Raw genomic sequence first — 25,298 nt, 5'->3', positions numbered from 1 at the left:
AGCGGTTGTCCAGGAACAGGAGAGATGGGAGAGGTGACTGAGGCATTAGGAAACCTTTTGGGGTAAGACCAATGTTTTCTATCTTGATTGTATTGACGGTTACACTGATGAAGATGTGTCAAAACTGGAACTGTACATTTAAAATGTGTAAACTATATCTCAATCAAAGCTAGTAAAAAAACCAACCTAATTACCTTTTATCTTCTCCAACAACTGACTCTGGTACATGGTATATCTTAATGCCTGCATCCATGGTCTCACATCATGCTGTTTACATGAACGCAGAGCTTCACTGAAGAGTGGAATAAGACAATCCTGCCAGAGAAAAACCAAAACTACTTAATGTAAACAGCCTCTTTATATGTTTGTAGGTTGAGATAAGCTGTGTTCCCCATAAGCCAGCTGCTCCAGGCTCATCTATTAAACTCTCCACTATCTTCAATATCTCCTAATCACAAGAGGAAAGACACTCTAAGACACTCTAAGAGCAGAAATCTTTGCTTTGGGGGGAAAAAAAAAGTCCAATTTATCAGTATACTTATCAATAAAGCACTTTTTTTTTTTTTAAAGATTTTATTTATTTATTTGACAGAGAGAAATCACAAGTAGGCAGAGAGGCAGGCAGAGAGAGAGGAGGAAGCAGGCTCCCTGTTGAGCAGAAAGCCCGATGTGGGGCTCGAACCCAGGACCTGGGATCATGACCCGAGCCGAAGGCAGCGGCTCAACCCACTGAGCCACCCAGGCGCCCCTCAATAAAGCACTTTTAAAAAGATTAAACATAGCATATTTAATACAAAGCAAAAGTTGAATTACAGAGAAACATTAAACTATTGCTTTGTAAGCAGATTCTCAAAGACTATAATTCCCTTGGGAAGGGCCCATTTTGGTTAAACTTTACCCTACCTGGGAAGAGGATGAAATGTCTTCATTATTATTTAGTTCTTTTTTTAAAAGTAAGCTCTTAACCCAACATAGGGCTTGAACTCACAACTCTGAGATCACGAGCTGCATGCTCTACCAACTGAGCCAGCCAGGTGCCCCTAAGAGTCTTTGTTTTAATCAAATCTAAAATTTATTAACGCCTTTCAATGGAAAATATATTTACATACACCAACACTTCTTTCCAAAAAAAAAAAAAAAAAAAAGAAAGAAAGAAAGAAAAGAAAAAATAATTAACCAATTAGCCATCCTTGAAATGATGTATCTTGGGTTCCTCCATCTGCCTCACACTGTCCTGAAATGAAAATGTGCCTAAAAATGACATTTTAGATTTCTTGATTTACTAGTCTGTCCAACAAATGCTACAAATGCTACTTCAAAAATTAAAAGAAATCTTGGGGTGCCTGGGTGGCTCAGTCACTTGGGTGTCTGATTCTTGGTTTTAGCTCAGGTCATGATCTCATAGGTCACAGGATTGAGCCCTACACCAGGTTCCATGCTCAACAGGGAGTCTGCTTGAGATCATCTCTTCCTCTGCCCCTTTTCCATGCTCTCTCTTTCTCTCAAATAAATAAATCTTTTTTCAAAAAAATTCTACACGAATGCCTATTAATGTTCAGAATACCCTGATAAGGATACACATATACACACCTCTGTGGAAAGTCTGTTCGAAACTGTGTTCTCCAAAGCAGAAGAGCAATACAGCTGTAAGGTACTTAGAACTGGCAGAGACTGTGAAACTGTTAAAGTAGAAAGTCTCAGTGGTCCAATAGCTATGCGGGACGTCTGCTTCAAGTACTTTACCACATTCCTGAAACAAAATATTCACTGTCAATCAATAAACAAGATTTTCCAACCTGCATAATCACTGAAAGGATAAGATAGTTTGATAAGATGGTACTACAGTGGCATCCAAAGAGGAGGAAGGAAGAGGAGATGCCTTCCCTCTAGTAAAATGACATAAGTAAGTCAAGACAGGCTTCTGGGGATTTCTACAGTTTATTTAGTTTCAACCTCTACATATGTTGCCAAGTGGCATTCATGTATCATATGACTTCTACAACTAAAATGGAGCTATCATGACTAACACTGAAGTGATCATGTAACTGACTCCGCCCCCGAAGTATATACATTTACCATATGGCAAGACATAGTGCACATTAATCCCCTTAGGACTGAACTTACTCAGTTATGGACTGCCACTTCTGATCTTGTTCTATATGGTTTAAAGCAGTTGCCAAACAAACAGAACTTCTCAACAACTGAACTTCAATAGATTTCTGAAGTTCCCTTGGATCTGGACTTAACATGTTAGGAAGCAGTTTTTTCATATCTACAGAAGTTAAATAAAATCCATTAAGTTAATATGCTTTTAATATGTGATAAAATATTTTGACAGTATTAAAAAGTTATCACCAATGAATACATTCTTTCATATTTAAATTCAGGCAGCTGAACATTACGATTAAGCATTTCTGATAGCTATATAAAAATTATAGTCCACATTCAAATTATATCTCAGACCTGCCTCAAAACAGCTGATTTCCATAGTTCAAAAATCAGTAAATCAACCACTACATTTAAAGGGACAAATCTAGCCCTACTTTGCAAACCTTACTGAACCTAGCAACTCAAAGCTAACACACAAACTACTCACAATACTAACTTTAGGATAATATTTTACAGAATGTTCCAGTTGTGGTAAGGAAGTTAATGAACCACATTAAGAGGTCAAGAAAAATATTTAGCTTAAAGACTACTTAAACTTTTTCAAATGTGGCCAGATAAATCTCCAAGTCTTATAATAGCCTTTTTTTAGTTTAATTTTATTTAAACTGTTTTCATTTGACAAATCAAATATAAGTAAAACACACCTAGAGATGTCCCTTTACATAGAATTTGGCCCCAAAATAAATGTACAAAAACGTCCAGATTTTTCAGGAAATACTAAGTCAAATATCTTGAGCAACTTGTCTATAAAATACTTAATTCTAAGATTATTATTTCAAATACCTATTTTCTCTTTTGATCCTCCAGCAAGTAGATTGATATTTTCTCCTGGTAACAATTCTAATTGCTCAGTACATTCAACAAATTCTCCAGATTCAAAACTGCTTAGTGACCTGTAATTAAAATACCAGTTAGCTTGTATTACACCTATCCAGTCCATGGGACCATTCAAAAAAAGTAGAACAAATTCTAGAAAAACACAGCACAGTTACATAGCATTCGCTTGATGAGGTTCCTCCTACCTAGGCCTTCATTTTTTATTTCTATTTTGAAGATGTGACTACCAACTTACTTAGCACTAAAACTGGAGCGGTGAACCAGAAAGCCATAGCTATAGTCATACACAGTCTAGCATAACCACCCCTCCATGTTTCCTTCCTCTTTTTGAGCCTGTTATCCTCAGGGGCCCATCCAACAAACTGACAGATCAGATCTCTGAAGGGCAATGCCAACATCTGATTCTCCCCAAACTATCTCTAAATTCGCTACATGGCCCCACCCCCCACCTAAAACCCAGGCCCCTGGAGGGTTCCTGTTCTATTATCTCATCCTTCCACCTTATCCCACCTTTCACTGCTGGCCTCCCTCCCTCTCTCCCTTCTCCAGTGTGTTTCATGGAAACTGTTTCTCTTCTTTCAAAGCATTCTTCCTTTCCATCTCCTTATGTCATCTGAAAATGGTGGTGCCTCTGAAACTCCTTTAGTCCCGTGGCAACAATGCTAGGACTAGAGGCCTTCTAGCTCCCCACCTACTGCTGCTACTTTCAGAGCACTCACTCTGTTCCCATTCTTACTATAGCTGCTTTCCAACCAAGAAGATGACTCAGTTTCTTCATCTCTCTCTCTCTCTTTCCCATTAACCACTCATCTTCTCCTGTCTCTCTCACTATATCCCCTTCTTACAATGCAGCCTGAATTCAGCACTAGCAATGTAACATCAAGGACTATACCTGCCTCCCCCTTATAAGCTCAAAGCCAGGATCAAGGCAACCAAGTGCTTCTCATGTGAGCCGCAAATGATGAACTGTCAAGGTTTGGTGACAACACCCTTATCATTCCTGCCACTAGAGGGTCTGAGACCTCTCCAGTGGCAGGTTCCCTGCATCCCCACTAGACTCTACAATGCCCCTCTACAATTCTCTCTGCTAATGACTGACTCCTCAAAACACACACACACACACACACAAACACACACACACAGAGCCACACAGGCTTTCATTTCCTCTACTCTTACCCTTAATTCACCATCTACCTGCTCCCAAAACTCTGTTCGTATGCAACTACTTTCCTTGGGTTCAAAAAAGGCAGGGCCCAGTTAATCCTTAAATCAATGTTCTTTATCCCACTTCTTCAGCCTCTGCTTTCCAGTCACTCCTTCCCCTAAGCTTAAAAGAACACTTAATCTCTCCAATACTTCAAGTAAATACACAAAATTCTCCTCTAGCCACAGCTTCCTTTCCTTGACTTCATGAAAAACTCACTACCCAAGTAACCTTTGGAGCTTTTGATTTCCAAGTGTCTTCACCACTCAACAGTATTCAGCCTGGCTGCTTCTCCTTCCCTTTCTCTGCAAAGCTCTTCCTGCATGTCATCTCTGGAACTCCTGACAAGGTGGACTACCCCAGTCTGGTTCTCCTACATCTCAGACTCTTCCTTTCTCAGTGTCTTTGTTTTTATCAATGGCTTCCTCTCCCCTCCTGTAAAAAAGGATTCTGACCTTGGCCCTCTTTACTTTTCACTCACCCATCCCCAGAGCTTTATCTGTTACCTGGTAGCTTACAAAAGGCTCTGGAGCAGAGCCAGGGAAAAAAGGGTCTTTTACTGTCACCTACATGCTAATGATCCCCAAATCATTCTCTAGCTTAGATACCTCTCCTGTGTTCCAAATCCAATTCTTTACTGCTTATTAAACAGTCTCCTCTGCATGTTTCATAAGCACCTTAAACACACCTCATTGTTCTGTGTGCTCCTCCTTCAATTAATAGTGTCTGTTCTCCCTCTACCATTGTCCCATAGATCAGTGGTATACATGCTGCCACCCTTGCCATCCATCCCCAGTCTCTTGACAACACAGCAGAGTGAACTTCGAAGTCAGGTCAGAACATGCCTCTCCTGTTCAAATCTCACCGAAGATTTTCTCTCTTATTAAGAATCAAAGTCCTCAGAGTTCCCACCTACTCTCTACCCTTATTCCTTATTATTCACCTGCTTCAACAAGAATGGCCTCCAGGGCATTTCCAGAACACTAAAAACACATCACTCTTCCATCAGATGTTTCCTCAAGTCTCTGCTCAAATTGTCATGCTGATGGCGTTCCCAACCTTATCTGTCTGTCTCCTCTAGAAGGAGCTCCTCAAGGGTTAGAATTCATGTTTCATGAAATGTTAAACCCCGCTGACTGGCACACAGTACAAGCTCAGTGGAGAAATTACCCATTAACACGTTTACGCTCTAGAAGCTGAGCTTCTCAATGGGAAGGACGCCTAATGACCACTATGCCTCAGCCACTTATGGGTATACAAATTCTGAATTAAGGGATTAATTCAATACATACTTTCCGTGTTTTTTAAAAATTTAATATTTATATATTTAAGTAATCTCTATCCTCAATGTGGCACTCGAACGCATGAACCCAAGATCAAGAGTTGCGTGCTCTACTGACTGAGACAGCCAGGTGCCCCCGGTACATATATTATGAATTAAGGGATTAATAAATGCACAGAGGAACAAGAAGAAAAAAAAAAGACAAGAAAGGGGATTTACAAATGTTCGTTAACTGCCCTCTTCAGATTATTTTCAATCAATCCAAACCCAATTTAGAAACAGTCATCAAGTGTGACCCTTTCTAAAGCAGTAACAAATTTCTCTTTATATTCATTTTGTAAGCTCCAAGAATCAATACCAAAAGACTATGAACAGTGACAAGACTGTCTTCCCACTGCATGAACACCTTCCTCACCTCTAATGTTGGTTTCTCACTGTAGTAATTTTCAAACAGCAGTATTATCAGAATTTCAAATATCTTACAACAGCAGATGTTACCAATTTTAGTATTTTTTCTGCCACAGAGGAAGACTTGAAAGCTAATGAAAATTTATTTAAATGGAAAAAAGTCCTTACTTTATGTAGTTGAAATCAGCTTTCAGGTTGAGAGAAGTACTGCTGGTACTCTTCTTCAAGTCGTGGATAGCATTCTGCCACTCCTGTACAGCAGCCCAATCAGCAATGGAAATGTAGCACTCGCACGCTTTATTTCCCAAATAATTTATCACCTCAGGGGAAGAGTCAGCTGGCTTAGACAGCACAGTTTTTCTGGATTCACCTAAGTGAACATATTTTATAAAACAGAGAGATCCAGAGCAATTATAAATATTTTAAAGAGCAAAGAAATCTAAAAATACACCATAACATCGTCAGTACAAAGTATCTGACTACAATTTTTTATTTAAATTCCAGATGCTCACCGTTCGCAGAATGTTTGGGGCTGGCGCTGGTGCGCCCAGTGTTGGCCAACGCGAGAACAGACTTGTCGAAGCCAGAGATGCAGCAATCAACGCCCGTCATGGCGCACAAGTGCTCCTGATACTCCACAGAGGCCTTTTCAAACCTTTAGTGCAAATTCAAACAGTCTTTATTTTTAATTATCCACAGACATCACTTCCAAAGAAACAAAAAAAGATCATCACTCAACAAATTGAGCGGGGAAATAAACTGAGTGGAGACAGTGAGTTCATTATTTTGTGTGGGGTTAGGGTACATAAAAATAGATTTTTTTTCCCTCACACAAATGAAAAATAAATTAAAAAAAAAAAAAAGGTAGGGGTGCCTGGGTAACACGGTTGGTTGGGCATCTGACTCCTGGGGTCGGCTCAGGTCATGATCTGAAAGTTCTGACACTGAGCCCAGGTGCTGCACTCAGTGCACAGTCTCCTGAGACTTTCACTCTCCCCCTCTGTCCCTCCCTAGTATATGCATATCTCTCTCAAATAAATAAATGTTTAAAAAAGGGGGGGGCAGTGTAAAATAGCAGAAGGGGTGCGTGTGTGGCTCAGTGGGTTAAGCATCTGCCTTTGGCTCAGGTCACCATCTCAGGGTCCTGGGATCAAGCCCTGCGTTGGGCTCCCTGCTCGGCAGGGAGTCTGCTTCTCTCTCTCTCTCCCCCTCTGCCCCTTCCTACTGCCTGATCTATATCTTTCAAATTAATAAAATCTTAAAAAAACCACACACACAAAGGTATCCTTCACTTTAAAAAATAAGTAACAGAAAATATTGTTAAGTATCTGATCTCAACGTACACAAAGGCTAAGTAGAACATATTTTTAAAAAGAATTCATAAAGTAACAGATACTAATGATATAACTTAAAATTTCTAAGTACCCAAAACACCATAAATATTAAAAACAAATTACAAATTAAGAAACTGCACAGCAAAGGCGTGCCTGGGTGGCTCAGTAGTTAAGTGTCAGCCTTCAGTTCAGGTCATGATCCCAGGGTCCTGGGATCGAGCACCACATCAGGCTCCCTGCTTAGCGCAAGTCTGCTTCTCCCTCTCCCACTCCCTCTGCTTGTGTTCCCTCTCTCACTGTGTCTCTCTTTGTCAAATAAGTAAATAAAATCTAAAGAAAGAAAGGAAGAAAGGAAGAAAGAAACCACATCATCAACAATCTTGCTGTATAATAAAATCTCATAGATTGAATACAGGAAAAAATGAGAGGCCATTAAGACATCATCTATGTTTTTAAAAATCACAAATGTTCAACAGAACATATGGGTAAAGTCTTAGTGTTAATCATTAATAAATGTAAATTAAAAGTATCTTCAGGGCTCCTGGGTGGCTCAGTGGGTTAAGCCACTGCCTTCGGCTCAGGTCATGATCTCAGGGTCCTGGGATCGAGTCCCGCATCGGGCTCTCTGCTCAGCAGGGAGCCTGCTTCCCTCTCTCTCTCTCTCTCTCTGCCTGCCTCTCTGTCTACTTGTGATCTCTCTCTGTCAAATAAATAAATAAAATCTTAAAAAAAATAAAAAAAAAAAAGTATCTTCACTGAAGATGCTGGCAGAGCTGTTATTTTTTAGTGACCCTCGGTATTCACAAAGGTGAAGGGAAGGGTTTATTATTCTATTGTTAACAGATTAAACCGGAAACAGTTTTCCGTATAGTACTTAGCAAAAGAACATACCGTAAGCCTTATGGTCTATAGCCTTTCTTCTAGTAAATCAACTTGTAGGAGAATTCAAAGAAAATAAAACAGCTATAAACTATAGTTTAAAGAATTAAGTGCCACAGTGCATTAAGATTATTAAAAAAGAGGGGCGCCTGGGTGGCTCAGTTGGTTAAGCAACTGCCTTCTGCTCAGGTCATAATCCTGGAGTCCCACGACAGAGTTCCACATCAGGCTCCCTGCTCAGCGGGGAGTCTGCTTCTCCCTCCGACCCTCTCCCCTCTCCCTCACTCTCACTCAAGTAAATAAATAAAATCTTTAAAAAAAAAAAAAAAAGATTAGTAAAAAACATCAAAAATAACCTTACTGTCCAAAAATAAGGAATGTTAAAAAGTATGGTGCACTCACAAAAAATATATCTGTGTCATTAACACTGTAGATTATTTAACATGGCAAAATATTTTTTAAAATATTGCTGAGTGGCAAAAGGAAAATGAGGTAACCAGCAAAAACAGAGCTATTTCTGGAAAAAGTGGAGAAAAGACTGAATATGAAAGAAATAAGAACTAAAAAGACATGTGCACCAAAACTAACAGTTATCACTGGCAGATGGAATTATGAGTTCTTTATTTGCTACATTTTCCAGATTTGGTGAAACTACCATAAATATATACAGGTTATGATTCATGTTCCTTTACCTAGCGAAATCAAGTTAGTTTAAATGTTGAATGCATAGGGCTAATGAGCAAGTACTCTGGTTTATACCAAACTCTGACATGAAAGGTTATCAATTAAGAATCAAGTTCAAAAATATTTATAAAACAAGTATGGGGTGCCTGCATGACTCAGTTGGTTAAGCGTCTGACTCTTGACTTAAGCTCAAATCATGATCTTAGGGTCGTGAGATCAAGCCTCACATCAGGCTCTGTGCTGGGCATGGAGCTTGCTTGGGATTCTTTCTCTCCCTCTGTCCATCTTCCCTGCTCCCTCTCAAGAAGGGGGAAAAAAAAAAAAGGAAAGAAAAAGGAAGGAAGGCAGGCAGGTTGGTTTAGAAGACAAGTAATTGGCAGATCATATTTTGAGGAAGATTTCTTACTAATCCACAAATAAGAAAGGCATCTAAGTTTTGCTGCTACTTAAAGAACAGACTAAAGACAGCTCCTTAGTAAAGTGACTTACACCAAGTTCCAATTGCTAAAACTGAACAAAGTTGTTTTAACATTTAACTACAAAGTTAGCCAGGAATACAGAGGATTTAAATGTAAAGATTTCCTATCACCTATTTCCTTCCTACCAGCTTACCTCCCTTCAGCCTGTTGGGCCACTGAATTAATCCAGAGAAGATTCTTTCCAACAATAGAAGATGACCAGACAGCAATTCCCTGTATAGCTTCAGGACAATGAAGCTCACACAGTGCTTCCACCACCATCATGATGGTTACTTCCAACTCATTCCCCTGAAAGTTCATTCAGAAAAATAAATCACAGACCTCAGTACCATTAAAATTCAAGTATCTACTAAATTTACAACTACTGATCATAATCTAAGCCCATTTAATGGCAAATGTATTTAACAATTATTTTTACAACGACATTATATTCCTAGAATATAATTCTTGAAAATTTACATATAATGTTTCTACAAAAGGTAACTAGCACAACCTTAACACATGGGTGTCCATCTTTACAAACTAAAAAATTACCCAAACATTTAAACTGCAGTATCTGTAAGAGTAACATATGAATTAAATATAGAGCAAAAATCACCTATAAATAACCACGAATTAAAAAATGATAATTTTGTCTGAATACTCCTTATTGATATTACGTCTAATTAATAAACATTAGCTATTCTTGGATTCCACTTATTGAGCCCATTTATAAACCAGTACTTTCCCCTTATAACATTATATATACCTATGCATACATTATAAATTATATGTACTTTCGTACACGTTATGTAATTCTTTAAAATCATGATGAGAATTATTTCTTCCACAAATTTCTAAGAATTACCTTGAAAGTTCCAACCCCTTAAACATAAGTAATACGTATTTTGACAGGTTCTAAGTACAAAATATGAGTAGGTGACTTTGGAAGTTACTGTTTTTACAAACAACTGAATCAAAACCTTTGAAACAGAAGTTTGAATGAACAGATATTTTAAGGAATTAAACTCAAATTTTCCTAATTAACAGATTTAAAATTAACTTCAAATACGCTTTACCTGAGAGAGATTTGTCTTCATTTCTGTAAGCAAGTCAAAGCCGTGTCTCACTGTCACAGCGGGCTGGCCTGCCAACAACCCAACCCTCATAATGGAGAGTCGGATCCGCGTCAGCCAGTCTTGGCAAGTTTGGCGATTGGTATAAAAGAAAGTCCTAATGACCTTTAGAATAAAGAAAAAGAAGAGCTCAGGATTGGTTAAGATTCTAGTATAGATGGATCAAATACACAAGAGTATTGTGATTTCAGCTCTACAAGCACGGCCAGGCTCGCCCATGAAATCTCTACAAACCAACCCTTAGCCCACTGAAACCAACCTTGGGAGGTGATGTTAATGCATTAGCACAACCCTCATATGCATTATACATTAACTTCTCCAGATTTTCCAGATACTGCAGAAGAAGAACAAGTCTAAGCTGGTTGCTACTGTGGCCTTCATCATTGTCTGCAGTTGTCCACTGACTAACATCTTGATCAGGGTTTAACGTGTGAGCTGCAAGACTTCTAATGATACCTTAAAGCAGAGAACAACATTCCAAGTTTAAAAGAAATCTTTAAAGATTCTAGAAGTTGGAGATAATTTCACAAAATCACATTTATCAAGTATCTCCTGTATAGCCATCATTTAAAACAAAACTCCCAACATGAAAGATTTCTTATTTTTAGGGGAAAAAAATGTTTTCTCTATACAAATCCCCTAGGTTTTGAACAAAAGTAGACAACCATGTTGTTGTCAACACAATTATTCAATGAAAGTTTATTCTCACAAACAGTACCTGAAAGACTGACAGAGTAGTAAAGAAAAACAAAGCATACACTCTCAAATTTTTAACAAAGATTAAGAAATCCATTGCTTCTTAATATAAAAAGGGTTTCAAAGTATTTATATCACGAAGTTTGAAAAAGCACAAAGAGCTGATTACCTTCAATGGTCTGGAAGGTATCCTGAGCTCTGCCCAATGGGGTTCTCAATTTAGAAAGGACAGTGAACTGTGCTGCTTCCCAAATAGCCCACTGCCAAAGGACAGCATCTGTCTTTAGAAGATTTCGGGGAATTGTTGATTGGTCACGCTTATCCAGTCTCTGGCAGCTATAGAACAATCTTTCTAACCAATTGTCCTTCCTGGGAAAAGCAGTTTCATATTTAACAGACAATGACAACTTCATTTAAAAATTTTTTAAAAATTGCCAGGGGAATGGGAGTAGGACTACAATTTTCCTACCTCAAAAAGGCAAAACCTTTAATAGTGAGAAGCATTATATCCCTTTCATTGTGAGGTCTTTTATAGTTAAAGCAGCATAGGGTACAGTGTGGATGGGTTATTAGGGTAAATGGCTTATGACACTGGCTATCGGGGCAAAACATTCACTGCAACTAAGCATCTGCGGAATGACTATGTCCCTAGGCCTCTCCCCAAAACATTCATGACTAGGCAGAGCAGCTAACTGTCAAACACATTTCATCACTCAACCTCAAAGCCCATTTTTGTTTCTTCGGATACTATCATCAAAGCAATTCTTACTGCTGAAAACAAAAATGATCCATTGGAGAAGATACCACTTCCTACTCTGCCACTCTGGACATATTTTCTCTGCAAAATGGGCATGGAGTCAAGATATTCAAGAATATTTAAGTTGCTTTCGCACATGAAGGAGTCAAAGAAAATCTTACCCCGTTCTGTGAGAATTCCCATACAAAATAAAACTAATAACATCAGAGAAATCTTGTGGGTGGAATGTGTTACTTGGTGCTTTGCTCATGTGACTTCTTAATGCTAAAGAAATTTCTTGAATTTCTGTGTGATTGTTGTTGCTGTAGAAAGAAAATAAAGTCACTGTTGTACAAAATGTTTCAGTTAAAAGGTTACTTTGTATTGTAAATGAGCTATTTTCTTGTTAACTAAATGTAGAAATAAAAAATTAAAACTGAGCCTTCAAAATAGAAATGTTGTTACAACTTGAAAATTAACTTAATCGGGGGCGCCTGAGTGGCTCAGTGGGTTAAGCCTCTGCCTTCGGCTCAGATCATGATCTCAGAGTCCTGGGATCCAGCCCCACATCGGCCTCTCTGCTCAGCAGGGAGCCTGCTTCCCCCTCTCTCTCGGCCTGCCTCTCTGCCTACTTGTGATCTCTCTCACTGTCAAATAAATAAATAAAATCTTTAAAAACAAAAAAAAAAAAGAAAGAAAGAAAGAAAATTAACTTAATCAAAACAATAAAGATTACACTTGAGTTTTTCAAATAACTGAACTACTAAGAAACACATTTTGGCACTGTGTTATATAAATTATTCAGTACTTATTATCATGAGCTTCTAAGTTTATAAAAAATATAAAATCTTGTTACTTTCTTCTAGACCTGCACAACTTGACCCTATGACATCTCTTCAATCACTGAGAGGTGCCATACAAGATTCACTAATAGGCAATTTGTCTCTTCCTAAAGGACTACCAGGCAGTCACAACCATGGGATGTTTTTGTTCTAATGCAACCGTTATACCTCAAAACAACATCTAAAGGAATTGACTTCAACAGCTTTCCAAATGCTTGTCGAATACGAGTTCCACTATGGACAAGTTGAACACGGCAAACATCAACACACCTACAAAAAAATGAAACAGATAACACGAGTGTGGCAACAGCCTCAAGTTATTAGGACTAGGGTCAAAGATATGATCTTTAGTACATACCTCTGTAAAAGATCGTCTGGCAAAGAAGAAGACAAAGCATGTAGACTGCTGCATGCTTGCAGACAGATATTCACATCTTCAACGAGAGCTATTAGAAATTAAAAGACACTTTCAGTTTGCCAGAAGAAATTACATGCCAGCATGTCCTAACTTCCTGATCCCATTCACTCATTCAACAAACAGTAAATGCCTACCATGGATGGACTAGGCCCTGCTCCTGCCTAGAACCCTTGCTGGCAGTAACATTTAGGAAAATGACACATTCAACAAAAGCCACTTAAAGTCATGAGTTTCACCTCAACCATTTCCTGAAGGGAATTTTAAAAGTATACAGAATGCATAAACATTCACATAAGCTTAAACAATCACTTAAAAACAACTTACATATTAAGAATAAGAAAAAATTAAGACAGATTATGCATCTGCCATTGAGATGGGAATTATACATTTCACGTTATGAAAATGTTCAAGTGCCTATCTTTCATTACTAAAGATCCCTTTTAAGTGAAGAATAACAAAATTTTAAAAAATCACAGAGTCTTACTGTTGGCTAAAAGGCCTTTGCAAAATTTATGGAAAGATGGAAGAGAGAATAAGGGTGCATATGTTTCAGACTTCTTCATTAACACAGCCACTTCCAAAGCCCAGGTCATTAACAGTTTCCTGAAACACAAAACAACCAGTTGATTTCTTAAGAAGGAAAGAAAGAAAGAAAAAGGTCTATTCTTCTTACATTACTTTGTTTTTGGTTTCTTTAAATATGTCAAGCAACAGGAAACAAAAACTCAAACTATAGAAATTCCTTTGTCAAAAAGTTGCATGCCTTTTAAGAAAATGTCCCCAAACTAGCATAAGTTGTAGCAAAGATTATAAAGACCTCTACAGATAACATTCTTCAACTAAACATTGCAGGTTTCATTTAATTCTTTTGGGAAAGAACCAGAAATCCTAAACTAAATAATAAAGCTGTATTTTGAAGTGTTTATGAAGCTGCTCCACCCTACCACCCCAATAATCTGGATTTCCTACCCTCAAATTACATAACTAAATTAATAAAAGTTCAGAAGAACACTTAAAATTAGGTAATATTATTTAGTTACCTTGTATCCTGGTTAAGATTATCTTTCTTAAGCAATATTCCCAGAAGATTCAGTATAATTGAGAAATGTTTTTTTGTAGCTGTAGTTACAGTACTAATCACAGCTCCATCAAACAAAGATGGGGAAGAAGAACTAAGACTACTAGATATAAAGTGATCATGCCTGGAAGACAAAGGAAAAAATCACCTTTTCATCTCTAATTGAAAAAAAGAAAGTAATTCCAAAGTCAACACGTATTTTTAAAAATCTACTCTTATGAGAGCCCACAAAAGTTCAAAAGAAAAAACAAACCCTTGTTTACAAGAAGTATCTGTACAGTATAGTACCTGGTACAATGAGAATACAACGTGTAGAGCACGGCGTACTGAATGGCAGGGAAGTGAACAGCCAAGTCACCGTGCACAATCATCAGATTCTTACTCAGCAGGGCGAAGACAGTTGGAGACAGCGCCCACATCTGATGATGTACAAAAGAAAACAAATGTTTGGCTTCTCCAAGACACATATAAGCTTATTCCTCAAAATATATGTACACATTTTTTGAAAGTTAAAATGACAGGGGCACCCAGGTGGCTCAGATCACGACCTCAGCCGAAATCAAGAGTCGGACACGTCACCAACTGAGTCACCCAAGTGCCCCTGAATGTACACTTTAAGTGGGAATTATATGATATTTGAATTACATATCAATAAAGATACTTTTTTAAAAAAGAGGAAAAAACAGGAGTGCCTGGGTGGCTCAGTCGGTTAAGTGTCTGCCTTCAGCTCAGGTCATGATCTCAGGGCCCTGGGATTGAGCATGCCAGGTTCCTGGATCAGCGGGGAGCTTCCCCCTTTACCTCTGCCCCTGCCCCTGCTTGTGCTCTCCTGCACTCACTCTCCCACATAAAGAAAGTAATTTTTTAAAAGAGACAGAAAAAGGTATTGAGCTATATTTGGCCGATAGGCTGTAGTCTATGGATTCCTGATCTAAACAAAGTCCTCTGTACCTCGCAATGTAGCAAACAGCATCTCCTCAATTTTCCATATACTAAACAGTAAGGTGCCCTGTCCGATGAGGAAAACAGCACATCTTACCACTTTCTTAAGCCGTTCCCATCCTTCCCTTTTCCTTCTGCTGCTCAGGTACTCCATTTCATCTGCCTGCCCCTTCCTGACCCACTCTGTTTCCAGATTACAAGACAAAAAAACCTCCTCAAATCTATATACAATGTGAATTCCTCAACAACGAAATTTTAGGGTCTGAGTAGAGTTTACTGTACACCATCAGCCATGACTAGCAGTGGGGGAAGGAACTGCTACTCATGGAGTGATACAAGGCAATCTGATCAGGAGAGCACGCAAATCTAAACATCAAAATTTGACTTTTCCCTCCCTTCTCTTTTAGAAAACCTAATCCTTTAATTATACGCTTTTTTTTTTATTAGAAGTAATGTCTTCCAATCATGAAAGGTCTAACACAAGGGAAAAAATAAACAAATTAAAGCAATAATTATCAGTCAAAAGGAAGGTCACATCAAATTTCTTAAAGGGAAGAAATCTTTACTCTTTTCCCAAAAGAAAGAATATACGAATATTCCTAGAGAAAAGTAGGAACTCAAAAAGGAAGACCATATGTAAGCACTAACATTAGTGAAGAGGAGAAAAGCAGGGAAGAAGAACTACACAAATCTGAACTGTGCAAAACATTGACAAATTTTTTATAAGCATGCTAGAATCCATATAAATTCATAAAAGACAGTTTTTTAAGAGTAAGACAAATATAAGAAAATCTTATAAGTGTTGTCAAGGAAAGGAAGGGATAAGGGAAATACAACAGCAAGAAAACATTCCTGTCAATTTTAATGATCCAGGCATGTCCTACATACATATGGCAGTGTGGTCTACAGTGACTCTGGAGATACTGACATGATAACGGCAGTAAATAACATAGGTAAACATGCAATGAAGAGAGGCTTAAGTAAGAATAAAACAAAGCACTGCAAGTAAAGACTCACCCCAATTAGTGAGTTTTTGGCATTTCCAATTGTAGTCAGGGCACTGAGGTCAAATATAACTACAAATTTTGCATTGTCTACATTGAATACGTGATTTTTAAAAGACTCATGTTTTATTTCAGAGCAGGCATCAGGAAGTTGTAGACTATGCAGCAGGTTGTTTAGTGCACAAGTCATTTCCCCCAAAATTAATTTATAGGCAGTCTCCAAAACAGGAATATTCTTCAGGCTGAGCACTGCTTGATAAACAGCATGGGCTACAGCAACAACCTTTAAAGAGAGAATTCAAGAAAGTGGTAATTAAATGGAAAATAAAATTACTAACTGTATAATGTAATGGTACAAATCAATTTTAAGAAAAATAAATTCACGGGGCGCCTGGGTGGCTCAGTGGGTTAAAGCCTCTGTCTTCGGCTCAGGTCATGATCCCAGGGTCCTGAGATCAAGCCCCACATCGGGCTCTCTGCTCGGCGGGGAGCCTGCTTCCTCCTCTCTCTCTGCCTGCCTCTCTGCCTACTTGTGATCTCTGTCTGTGAAATAAATAAATGATCTTTAAAAATTGGGGAAAAAAAAAAAAGAAAGAAAGAAAGAAAGAAAAATAAATTCACTGTCCACAACACCAAAGACCTAAGATTTTTTTTAAAAAATCAACCTTAGGGAACCTACATGTGTAAATAAATTTATAAAAATCTTCAAAACTTTATTACAGAGTCCTCTAAATTAGAAGTTCTTAAAAGGTCATTTTTTTTAAAAAGATATTTTTTATTTGACAGAGAGAGAGATCATAAGTAGGCAGAGAGAGGGGAAGCAGGCTCCCTGCTGAGCAGAGAGCCCCAATGTGGGGCTCGATCCCAGAACCCTGAGATCATGACCTATGCTGAAGGCAGAGGCTTAACCCACTGAGTCACCCAGGTGCCCCAGAAGGCCATTTTTTAAAAATGACTGGTATCAAAACACACATAAAAAAAGCAATTTATGGAACACCTAAGGGGCACAGCTGTCAAGCGTCTGCCTTCGGCTCAGGTCATGATCCTAGGGTCCCAGGATCGAGTCCCAGGATTGAGCCCCACATCGGGCTCCCGCTCAGCAGGGAGCCTGCTTCTCCCTCTCCCTCTCCCCCTTGCTCGTTGTGTCAAATAAATCAATAAAATCTTGAAGAAAAAGAAAAGAGAGAATATTACAATTCGTTTTCTTCTGTGCACTTGGAAAGCCTATAGTGGTTCTGACTGGGAGTCAGATGAGAAGCTAATAATGAAATTTGTGATATACTATGCTTCTGAATTTATAACTTTATAAATATAACTTGTTTTATGAAATATTAATAAAACAAATTACAGAAATCTGAAAAGAGTATCTGGCACACTGGTATGACAATCAACAAATACTAATAAATCATTTAATCACTGTATTTTAAAACATTTATCATTTCATTCCCACTTCGTTTATGTAGGCTAGTAAGCAACTTGAGTAAACTCTTCAATGACTGAAGTTACCAAAAGTCCTTCTCAATGCAACACTTACCTCCTTTTCTTTATGATAACGCAAAAACAGTAGTTTAGATGATGGTATGAACAGTTTTTCTACAAATGATGATGGTAGTTTTGTATTTATCTGTTCAACGATCTAAAAGAATAAAATAAAAAGAAGTGAGCTACCAAGACACAACAGGACATGGGGGAACTTTAAATGAGGAAGCCCATCTGACATGGCTACATACTATGATTCAACTAATATGACATTCTGGAAAAGGCAAAACTATGGAGACAGTAAAAATATCTAGTTACCAAGGATTAAGGACGGATGAACAGGTGGAGCACAAGGGATTTTTAGGGCAGCAAAACTACTCTGTATGATACTACAATAATGAATATGTGGCATTATTCATTTGTCAAAACTCACAGAACGTACAATCCAGAGAATGAACCCTAAGGTGAACTATGGACCTCAGTTAATAACATGTCAATATGGCTCATCAATTGTAATAAATGTACCACACTGAAGCAAGATGTTAATGAGGGAAACTGGGACACGTGGGTGGCTGAGTCAGTTAAACGTCTGCCTTCAGCTCAGCTCATGATCCCAGGATCCTGGGATTGAGTCCCCGCATCGGGGGTCCCTGCTCAGTGGAGAGCCTGCTTCTGCTTCTCCCTCTGCCTGCTGCTCCCCTGCTTGTGCTCATGCTCTCTCTCTCTGACAAATAAATAAAATCTTAAAAAAAATAATAATGAGGGACACTATTGTGGGACAGGGTATGGGAAGTCCATACTTAAAGCTCAGTATTTGTGAAACCTAAAAACTGCTCTGAAAAATATCTACTAATTAAAAAAGTAATATATCTAGGGGCGCCTGGGTGGCTCAGTGGATTAAAGCCTCTGCCTTCGGCTCAGGTCATGATCCCAGGGTCCTGGGATCAAGCCCCGCATCAGGCTCTCTGCTCAGCAAGGAGCCTGCTTCCCTTCCTCTCTCTCTGCCTGCCTCTCTGCCTACTTGTGATCTCTGTCAAATAAATAAATAAAATCTTAAAAAAAAAAAAAAAAGTAATATATCTAAACTGAATCTTAAGGCCTTAACATGATGACATTAAAATGTCTAGATCCCTAAAGAGGATACATGTATCTATACTTAAACATGTGCATTTTTTTTTAATATTGGCAAAGAAAGGTATAACTTTAGCAGAAATGTTCAGCAGAATATCACGTAGAATTTGCTTTAAAACAATCCAGTCGGGGATGGAGGCAGAGCAAGGAAGAGCCAGAGTGTCAGAGAGGTCTAGATGAAACCAGATGGACCATGTGTTTCTAATTAGAGAAACAGTATTAAGTATACAGAGATTTATTATACTACTCTTTTTTTTAATATACTTCAAAATGTTCATAATAAATGGTAGAAAGGAAGAATACTTATGGTTAAGAATAAAAACTATAAAACAAGTTTCATATGGAAAATAAAACACAACAAGGTCTTTCAAAATAGTTACCAAGTATCTATATAATATTTATCAGGAATACTAAGTAGTCTTATATGAAAGACAATGTTTCATCAAAAAAAAAAAAAGGAATAAAAGCTACACTGAGATCAAACACTAAAAATAAACAGATAACAGGGCAAAAGCAAACTAGATTATATAAGTAAGACTAATGCACTCTTAAAAAAAAAAAATAACAACTAAGGCCTTCATTTCTTCCACACTAATTTAAGGGCTTGAAAAAACAACATATTAATAAGCCACAAGAAAGAATTCACATACCAATGTGAGTAAATTCAAGACTGAGATGATATAATCTGTACCGCAAGTCTGGCAGTTCTCCAGTTGATCTAATCCATATGTAATGACCATGTCACAATGTATAGTCATGCTAGGATCCAAGCTGCCGAGCAAAACACCAACACACTCATTAGCAGCTGTCAACACAGCCTCAGAAAAAAACACTTGGTTTGCAGCCGTCACACATCTCATTACTCTGTATAGAACCTGCAAATGGGGAGAACAAGCAGCTTTTTAAAAAAATTCACAAGCTTCCACAGAGCAAGAAAATAGTTTTTATTTAATGCAGTTTCAACTGAAAATTAACTGCCTGCCTTGTCAGTAGTCTCTTAATATTCTACCTCTCAGTGGCTGAATAATAAGGGTATCTTTAGTAAAATATGCATAAATGATCTTGCTTAAAAAATTCTAAAGTACTCTTGTGACAGAAAATGGAATATGCCATCCTCCATATGCCTTAAACCCAATTCCTATCACCTTCCCTCTCCCAACCAAAGTGACCAAATGGCTAAAGCTCAGAATTTTTATATTCATGAAATACACAAGTACCTGGAACAGTAACATTAAACACAGGAATAACCTGCCATGAGAATAATCTTCCTGCACTTGGGCTTATGGTAATCAGTCTTTTAAAACTAAATATCCAAGTCACCTTAGTTTATGAAAGTTCATGTATTGATGGTCTCTTTGGAAAAGTTAAGTCTCATTCATAACATGTACCTATTAGAGGATTATGAAAATCATGTAATTTCCAATCAAAAACCCTATTAAACTATAGTAGTCAATATTAATGCACTAAATTTCTAGTCAAAATTAGTTAAGAAAAAACAAAGTGATATAGTATATTTTTCTGTAATATTCAATAATCACTATATATAGACATTAAACTTATAGGTTAAAAAGGCCTAAAAGACCTTCATACAAGAATACATAAATATATAACTATCCTGGGAAATGATTATTTTCTTTCCTTTTGTTTTACATCTGAGTTTACTGCCTTTATTTCAACACTGATACAGTCACCAAACCACCAACTTTTAGAAAGGAATAAATAAAATGAAGATATTATATCCTCTCCTTCAGGTTTAAAATATCAAACTGCTGATTTTAATTATCCTCAAGATCTGACATTTCTGTTCAAATACACAATTAACCTACCAAAAATTACATATAAAATTAATATCCTATTTTATTTTGCAACATTTTCAACAGAAATAAATAAAAGCTACACTCGTATCCTAACAGTAAAATTTTAATCATTTATTATTTTATGTCTGTATCACGCATGTCTCTCCCTTCTTATTCAAGCACAGTACAGTGACAGGTTCCTCATGTCTATTACACTGAACCACTCACTGTTTTAACAGAGTACAGCTAATGTTTGCAGCTGTTGAAGTGTGGTAATCATGCTGCCTCTTGTGACTGATCTCAGACTGCTATATATTTAAGTTCTTGTATCTTTATAATCTTGGATGTCACACTATCAAGTTGTTTCATCCTGTCATGCTCAGAAAAAATTACTCTTCCAGGATTTCTCTACAGTGTGTTATTCTCAGTATGCTGAAAAACCTCAGTAATTAAAAACAAATATTATAATATCTTTAAAGAAATATTTTAAAAGAATATAAATAAATAATGAATGTATAAAGGATTTCATGAGAAAAAAGTTTATGCATATTTTAAGATGGAGTGTAGCCTTTTTCTCACATAGGGGAGGGGACAGAAAAGGGCCAGGATGTAATAGGATTCCCTACTTTTCTGGCAATTTAAGAAAGTAACCACATATATACATACGTACTGAACAAACGAGGGTTAGTCACGTAGTTCACTCGGTAAAGAAAAGAAGCATTTACAATAGACAACAACTTTATTTTTGAATGATACTTAAAATTCCTTAAGACACTTACATCTGTTACATATGCCTCAGTAATTGGAGGACCCCGAATTGGGCTGAAGCGCTCCCCGATGCTCCTCACTACAGTGCTGAACACCCGGAGAAGCGCGGCCAGCTTTGGTAGCGACACTGATGGGGGAGGAACATCTTCATCCACTGACTCCCCAGAGGCCACATGGCTGAGGTCCTAGATGTGCAATCACAGCACTCTTATTTAAGCAGAACAATGTTCAAAACAAACAAAAAAACTCCCAATTTTTAAGTGAATTAACTTTATTTTTACAAATAAAGGCATTTTAGCCTATAAGAAAAAGAAACATGAGGAGTGCCTGGGTGGCTCAACTGTTTAAGCGTCCAACTCTCAGTATTGGCTCAAGTCATATCAGGTTGTGAGACTGAGTCCCGCATTGAGCTCCGTGCTGGGCATGGAGCCTACCTAAGATTCTTTCTCTCCCCCTCTACCTCTGTCCCCATCACCACAAAATAAAGGAAAAAAAAATAGTGTTAAAGAAAGAAACATGAATCTAAATGTAAAAGTAAATTATACTTCACTAATTAACAAATCTGTATTTAAATAAACCAAAAGTAATCTCAGTAGACCAAACGTAATCTCAGGGGATGCCTGGGTGGCTCAGTCGTTAAGCATCCGCCTTTGGTTCAGGTCACTATCCAGGGTCCTGAGATTGGGTCCCACATCAGGCTCCTTGCTCAGGCTCCTCCCTCCTCCTGCCACTCCCCCAGCTCGTGAATACTCACTCTCTCTCTCTCTCTCTCTCTCTCTGACAAATAAATACATAAAATCTTTAAAGAAAATAACTTATCATACCAACTCAGAAAGGTAATGGGGGGGGAATAAATTCTAGTACATATGCTCTGTTACAGAGAGATATTAATGGAGCCAGAAACTTTTGCCATTCCTAAACTGGTTTCTGCTAAAATCTTATTCCAGGTATTCTTTGAGCCACTCAATTCAATAATCCTCCCACACCAACATTATGCACACAAAGGGCAAATGGGGGAGGCAAGATATACTCAAAAACACTAGCAAAAAAATGGGATACTAGAACCAACATATACCTACATATAATAAGCAACAAAATAATAGAGGAGAATGAGTTATATGTAGGTATATGTTGGTTCTAGTATCCCGGTTTTTGCTAGTGTTTTGAGTATATCTTATTTCCTTAATTAGATTTGTAAACCAGATTTTCTAATTTTTTAACACTTGCCTTCCCCAGAAAAGTATTGAAAATAAGGTGAATTGATATTGTATAAAAGCCTCTAAAGACTTTTCTCTTATATATACTGGGATCTTGGATCATGCTTTAGAGGAAAAGACTTGGCTCTAGCAAATTTTTGTGGCTGTACAAGTACAGTATGGTGACTTCTTGGGTGCTGCTGAAGTCTCTGGTATCGGGTCTTAGCTTTCTTATCCCACTGGTCATGACTTAATCGGCCATGTCCTGTGAGAACCTCTTTGTGGTTCTTCTCTATTCAGACCTACCATGATTCTTGACTGGTGTCTGAGGCTCCTATAACAATTTAACTTCATCTATGCTATTTCGAGCCTTTCAGTGAAAAGTGGGAGGAAGATTTTGTCTTCCACTTGTTTCTTTGCCTCCACACCTAGAATATCTTTTTTCATAGCCCATCTTTATAGCTGACCTACCTTGCTGAAGCTGCCCATTCTGGTTTGTAAAGACTCTCCCCCTTGGGGAGCTTCAGCAAGGTAGATCAGCTATAAAGATGGGGTAGCATGGTCCAAGATCCCCAATATATGTAACAGAAGTCTTTAGAAGCTTTTATACAATATCAATTCACCTTACTTTTAATACTCTTCTGGTATCAAAAATAAAAATGAACTATAGAAAATGTCTTCAGAAGACTACTGGCGGGTGCCTGGGTGGCTCAGTTGGTTGGGCGACTGGAGTCCCAGGATCGAGTCCCACATCTGGCTCCCAGCTCCACAGGGAGTCTGCTTCTCCCTCTGACCTTCTCCCCTCTCATGCTCTCTCTCTCAAATGGATAAATAAAACCTTAAAAAAAAAAAAAAAAAAAAAAAAAAAGACGACTACTGGCTACCAGGAATATTTCAAGCTTTGCAAAATGAGACCTACTACTTTCCTTTCAGTCTTTCTGGTAATTCAGCTGGTACCTTAAAAAAAGTATCTTAAAAATTTTTTTTTAATATTGCAATGGTTTTGTAATTTCTATTTAAATGTCAAGCAGTCTGAATTATTTTAATTATTTTAATTTATTTAATAAATTAATTAAATTTAATTATTTTAAATAAATCCAGCACTGATAGGGGCGCCTGGGTGGCTCATTCGGTTAAGTGTCTGCCTTTAGCTCAGGTCTTGATCTCAAGGTCTTGGGATCTAGCACTACAACTGGCTCCTACTCAAGCGAGGAGGCTGTTTCTCCCTCTTCTTTTGTTCCTCCCCACCCTTGTGTGCACTCTCAAATAAAATCTTTAAAAAATAAAATCTTTAAAAAAATAAAATAAAATATTTTAAAAAATAATAAAAAATAAATCTACCACTGTTTTAACATTATTTTGTTCTCAACTATATTTTAGGAAAATAACTTAGCTTTCTACATACTCACCTCAGCATATGCCTCCATGTCCTCTAGAAACTGACCAAGAAGAGTGGTAGAAAATGCCAGATCAGCTACCCAAAATGGCTCCAAACTCTGCAACCACCCTAGGAATCATAAAAAATTCGAGAGTAGAAAAAACAAAAAAATCTAAATTAAAAATATATCTAAAAGCCTTGTTTTCAAAGTCTTCTGGTTTTCAAGTTGTGTACCCTTAAACAATGCCGTATTTCATAAAATTAGTACTGTTAACTAGTAAACATGCTGATCATGATTAACCAATGTCTCTTTTAATACTGCAAAAATGAACAGTCTCCAGAAATTAAAATGTGATTCTTAGTCCTTATTTTTCATTAGATTTAATATCCATATTGTCAATATACACAAGGCTTAGACTAAATTAACACAATCCGCCATTAGCCTGGCTTTCTACTCCAGAACCCCAACTATCCACCAAAGGCGTCCACTAATCTCCCCAATGGAAATGGGTCAGAACCACTCTCAGTGGAATATCCTATTTTCAGAATTCCATTGCACCAATTAAGCTAAGAGAAACTATAGCACCTGAAACAAGCTGAAATGTCCAAATGAGTCAGGGTAGTCATTCACTTAAATAAAAACAAATATTTTTAAATTTATCAATTACACAGTTTCCCAAATTGATCCATTTTTTTTTTTAAATAACCAGAAAAACGAGTCACAAATATCCAGGATCTTTCAATCTATACTTGAGTATTGCCAATGCAGTGTCTCCTGCCACCAGTACACACTACAATGACTCGTGGATAAGTCCTTTTAATTTCTCGCAGGTCCAACATTATAATCTGTACTTACTCTCTCCTACATACTTCAAAGTACAAAGTCTTCCTCTGAAAGGATAAATTCTGTTAACAAGTAATGTTCATTTATAATAACCAAATTATTGTGGTGCCTGAGTGGCTCAGTCAATTAAGCGTCTAACATCAGCTCAGGTCAGGATACCAAGGTCCTGGGATCAAGTCCCACACTAGGCTCCTTGCTAGGCAGGAAGCCTGCTTCTCCCTCTACCTACAGCTCCCCCTGCTGTGCTTACTCTCTCTCTCTCTCTCTCTGACAAAATAAATAAAATCTTTAAAAAAAGAAAAAATACATAATAACCAAATTATTTCTGCGAAGAATTATTTTTCTTGCATTATGAAAGAAATGGTATTAACAGCTGGACTTTGAAGAACCAGAGTTCCTTCCCACCACATTTAAATGACTGGTATATGCTGAATAACTTACCAGACACCTGCTGTGTGAGCGACGGTTTCTGAGTATGATCTATATGCCATCCAACTAATATATCAACTGTATCCTGGTTGGAGACAAAGAGAATTGTTTTAAGGTCTAACTGCTACTTCTCCTGTGACCACTTCGGATTAAGAAATCCTAGAAAAAGC

General features: G+C 37.6%; 1 protein-coding gene across 4 annotated transcripts in view; it reads right to left on the bottom strand.

The window, feature by feature from the left end:
- Positions 1-25,298, bottom strand: part of LOC111156104 (SMG1, nonsense mediated mRNA decay associated PI3K related kinase) — a 107,810-nt gene that overhangs the window by 42,527 nt on the left and 39,985 nt on the right. For all 4 annotated transcript variants that reach the window (XM_022516717.1, XM_022516718.1, XM_022516719.1 and 1 more), the window contains 22 exons: positions 25,141-25,213; positions 23,887-23,984; positions 21,293-21,466; positions 19,368-19,592; positions 17,642-17,743; positions 16,121-16,390; positions 14,450-14,580; positions 14,124-14,285; positions 13,568-13,686; positions 13,024-13,111; positions 12,834-12,935; positions 12,006-12,146; positions 11,257-11,456; positions 10,651-10,847; positions 10,335-10,496; positions 9,410-9,564; positions 6,413-6,555; positions 6,069-6,270; positions 2,953-3,062; positions 2,125-2,272; positions 1,591-1,750; positions 195-315 (listed from right to left, as the gene is read on the bottom strand). In XM_022516717.1, coding sequence (XP_022372425.1) covers positions 195-315; positions 1,591-1,750; positions 2,125-2,272; positions 2,953-3,062; positions 6,069-6,270; positions 6,413-6,555; positions 9,410-9,564; positions 10,335-10,496; positions 10,651-10,847; positions 11,257-11,456; positions 12,006-12,146; positions 12,834-12,935; positions 13,024-13,111; positions 13,568-13,686; positions 14,124-14,285; positions 14,450-14,580; positions 16,121-16,390; positions 17,642-17,743; positions 19,368-19,592; positions 21,293-21,466; positions 23,887-23,984; positions 25,141-25,213 — 3,283 coding nt within the window. The remainder of the gene's footprint in view (positions 1-194; positions 316-1,590; positions 1,751-2,124; positions 2,273-2,952; positions 3,063-6,068; positions 6,271-6,412; positions 6,556-9,409; positions 9,565-10,334; positions 10,497-10,650; positions 10,848-11,256; positions 11,457-12,005; positions 12,147-12,833; positions 12,936-13,023; positions 13,112-13,567; positions 13,687-14,123; positions 14,286-14,449; positions 14,581-16,120; positions 16,391-17,641; positions 17,744-19,367; positions 19,593-21,292; positions 21,467-23,886; positions 23,985-25,140; positions 25,214-25,298) is intronic.

This window comes from Enhydra lutris, unplaced genomic scaffold (assembly GCF_002288905.1).
Source record: "Enhydra lutris kenyoni isolate GAN:26980312 unplaced genomic scaffold, ASM228890v2 scaffoldscaffold45, whole genome shotgun sequence".
Lineage (NCBI taxonomy): Eukaryota > Metazoa > Chordata > Mammalia > Carnivora > Mustelidae > Enhydra > Enhydra lutris.
Note: the sequence above shows the minus strand (reverse complement) of the source record. Positions and strands in the feature narration are given on the sequence as shown.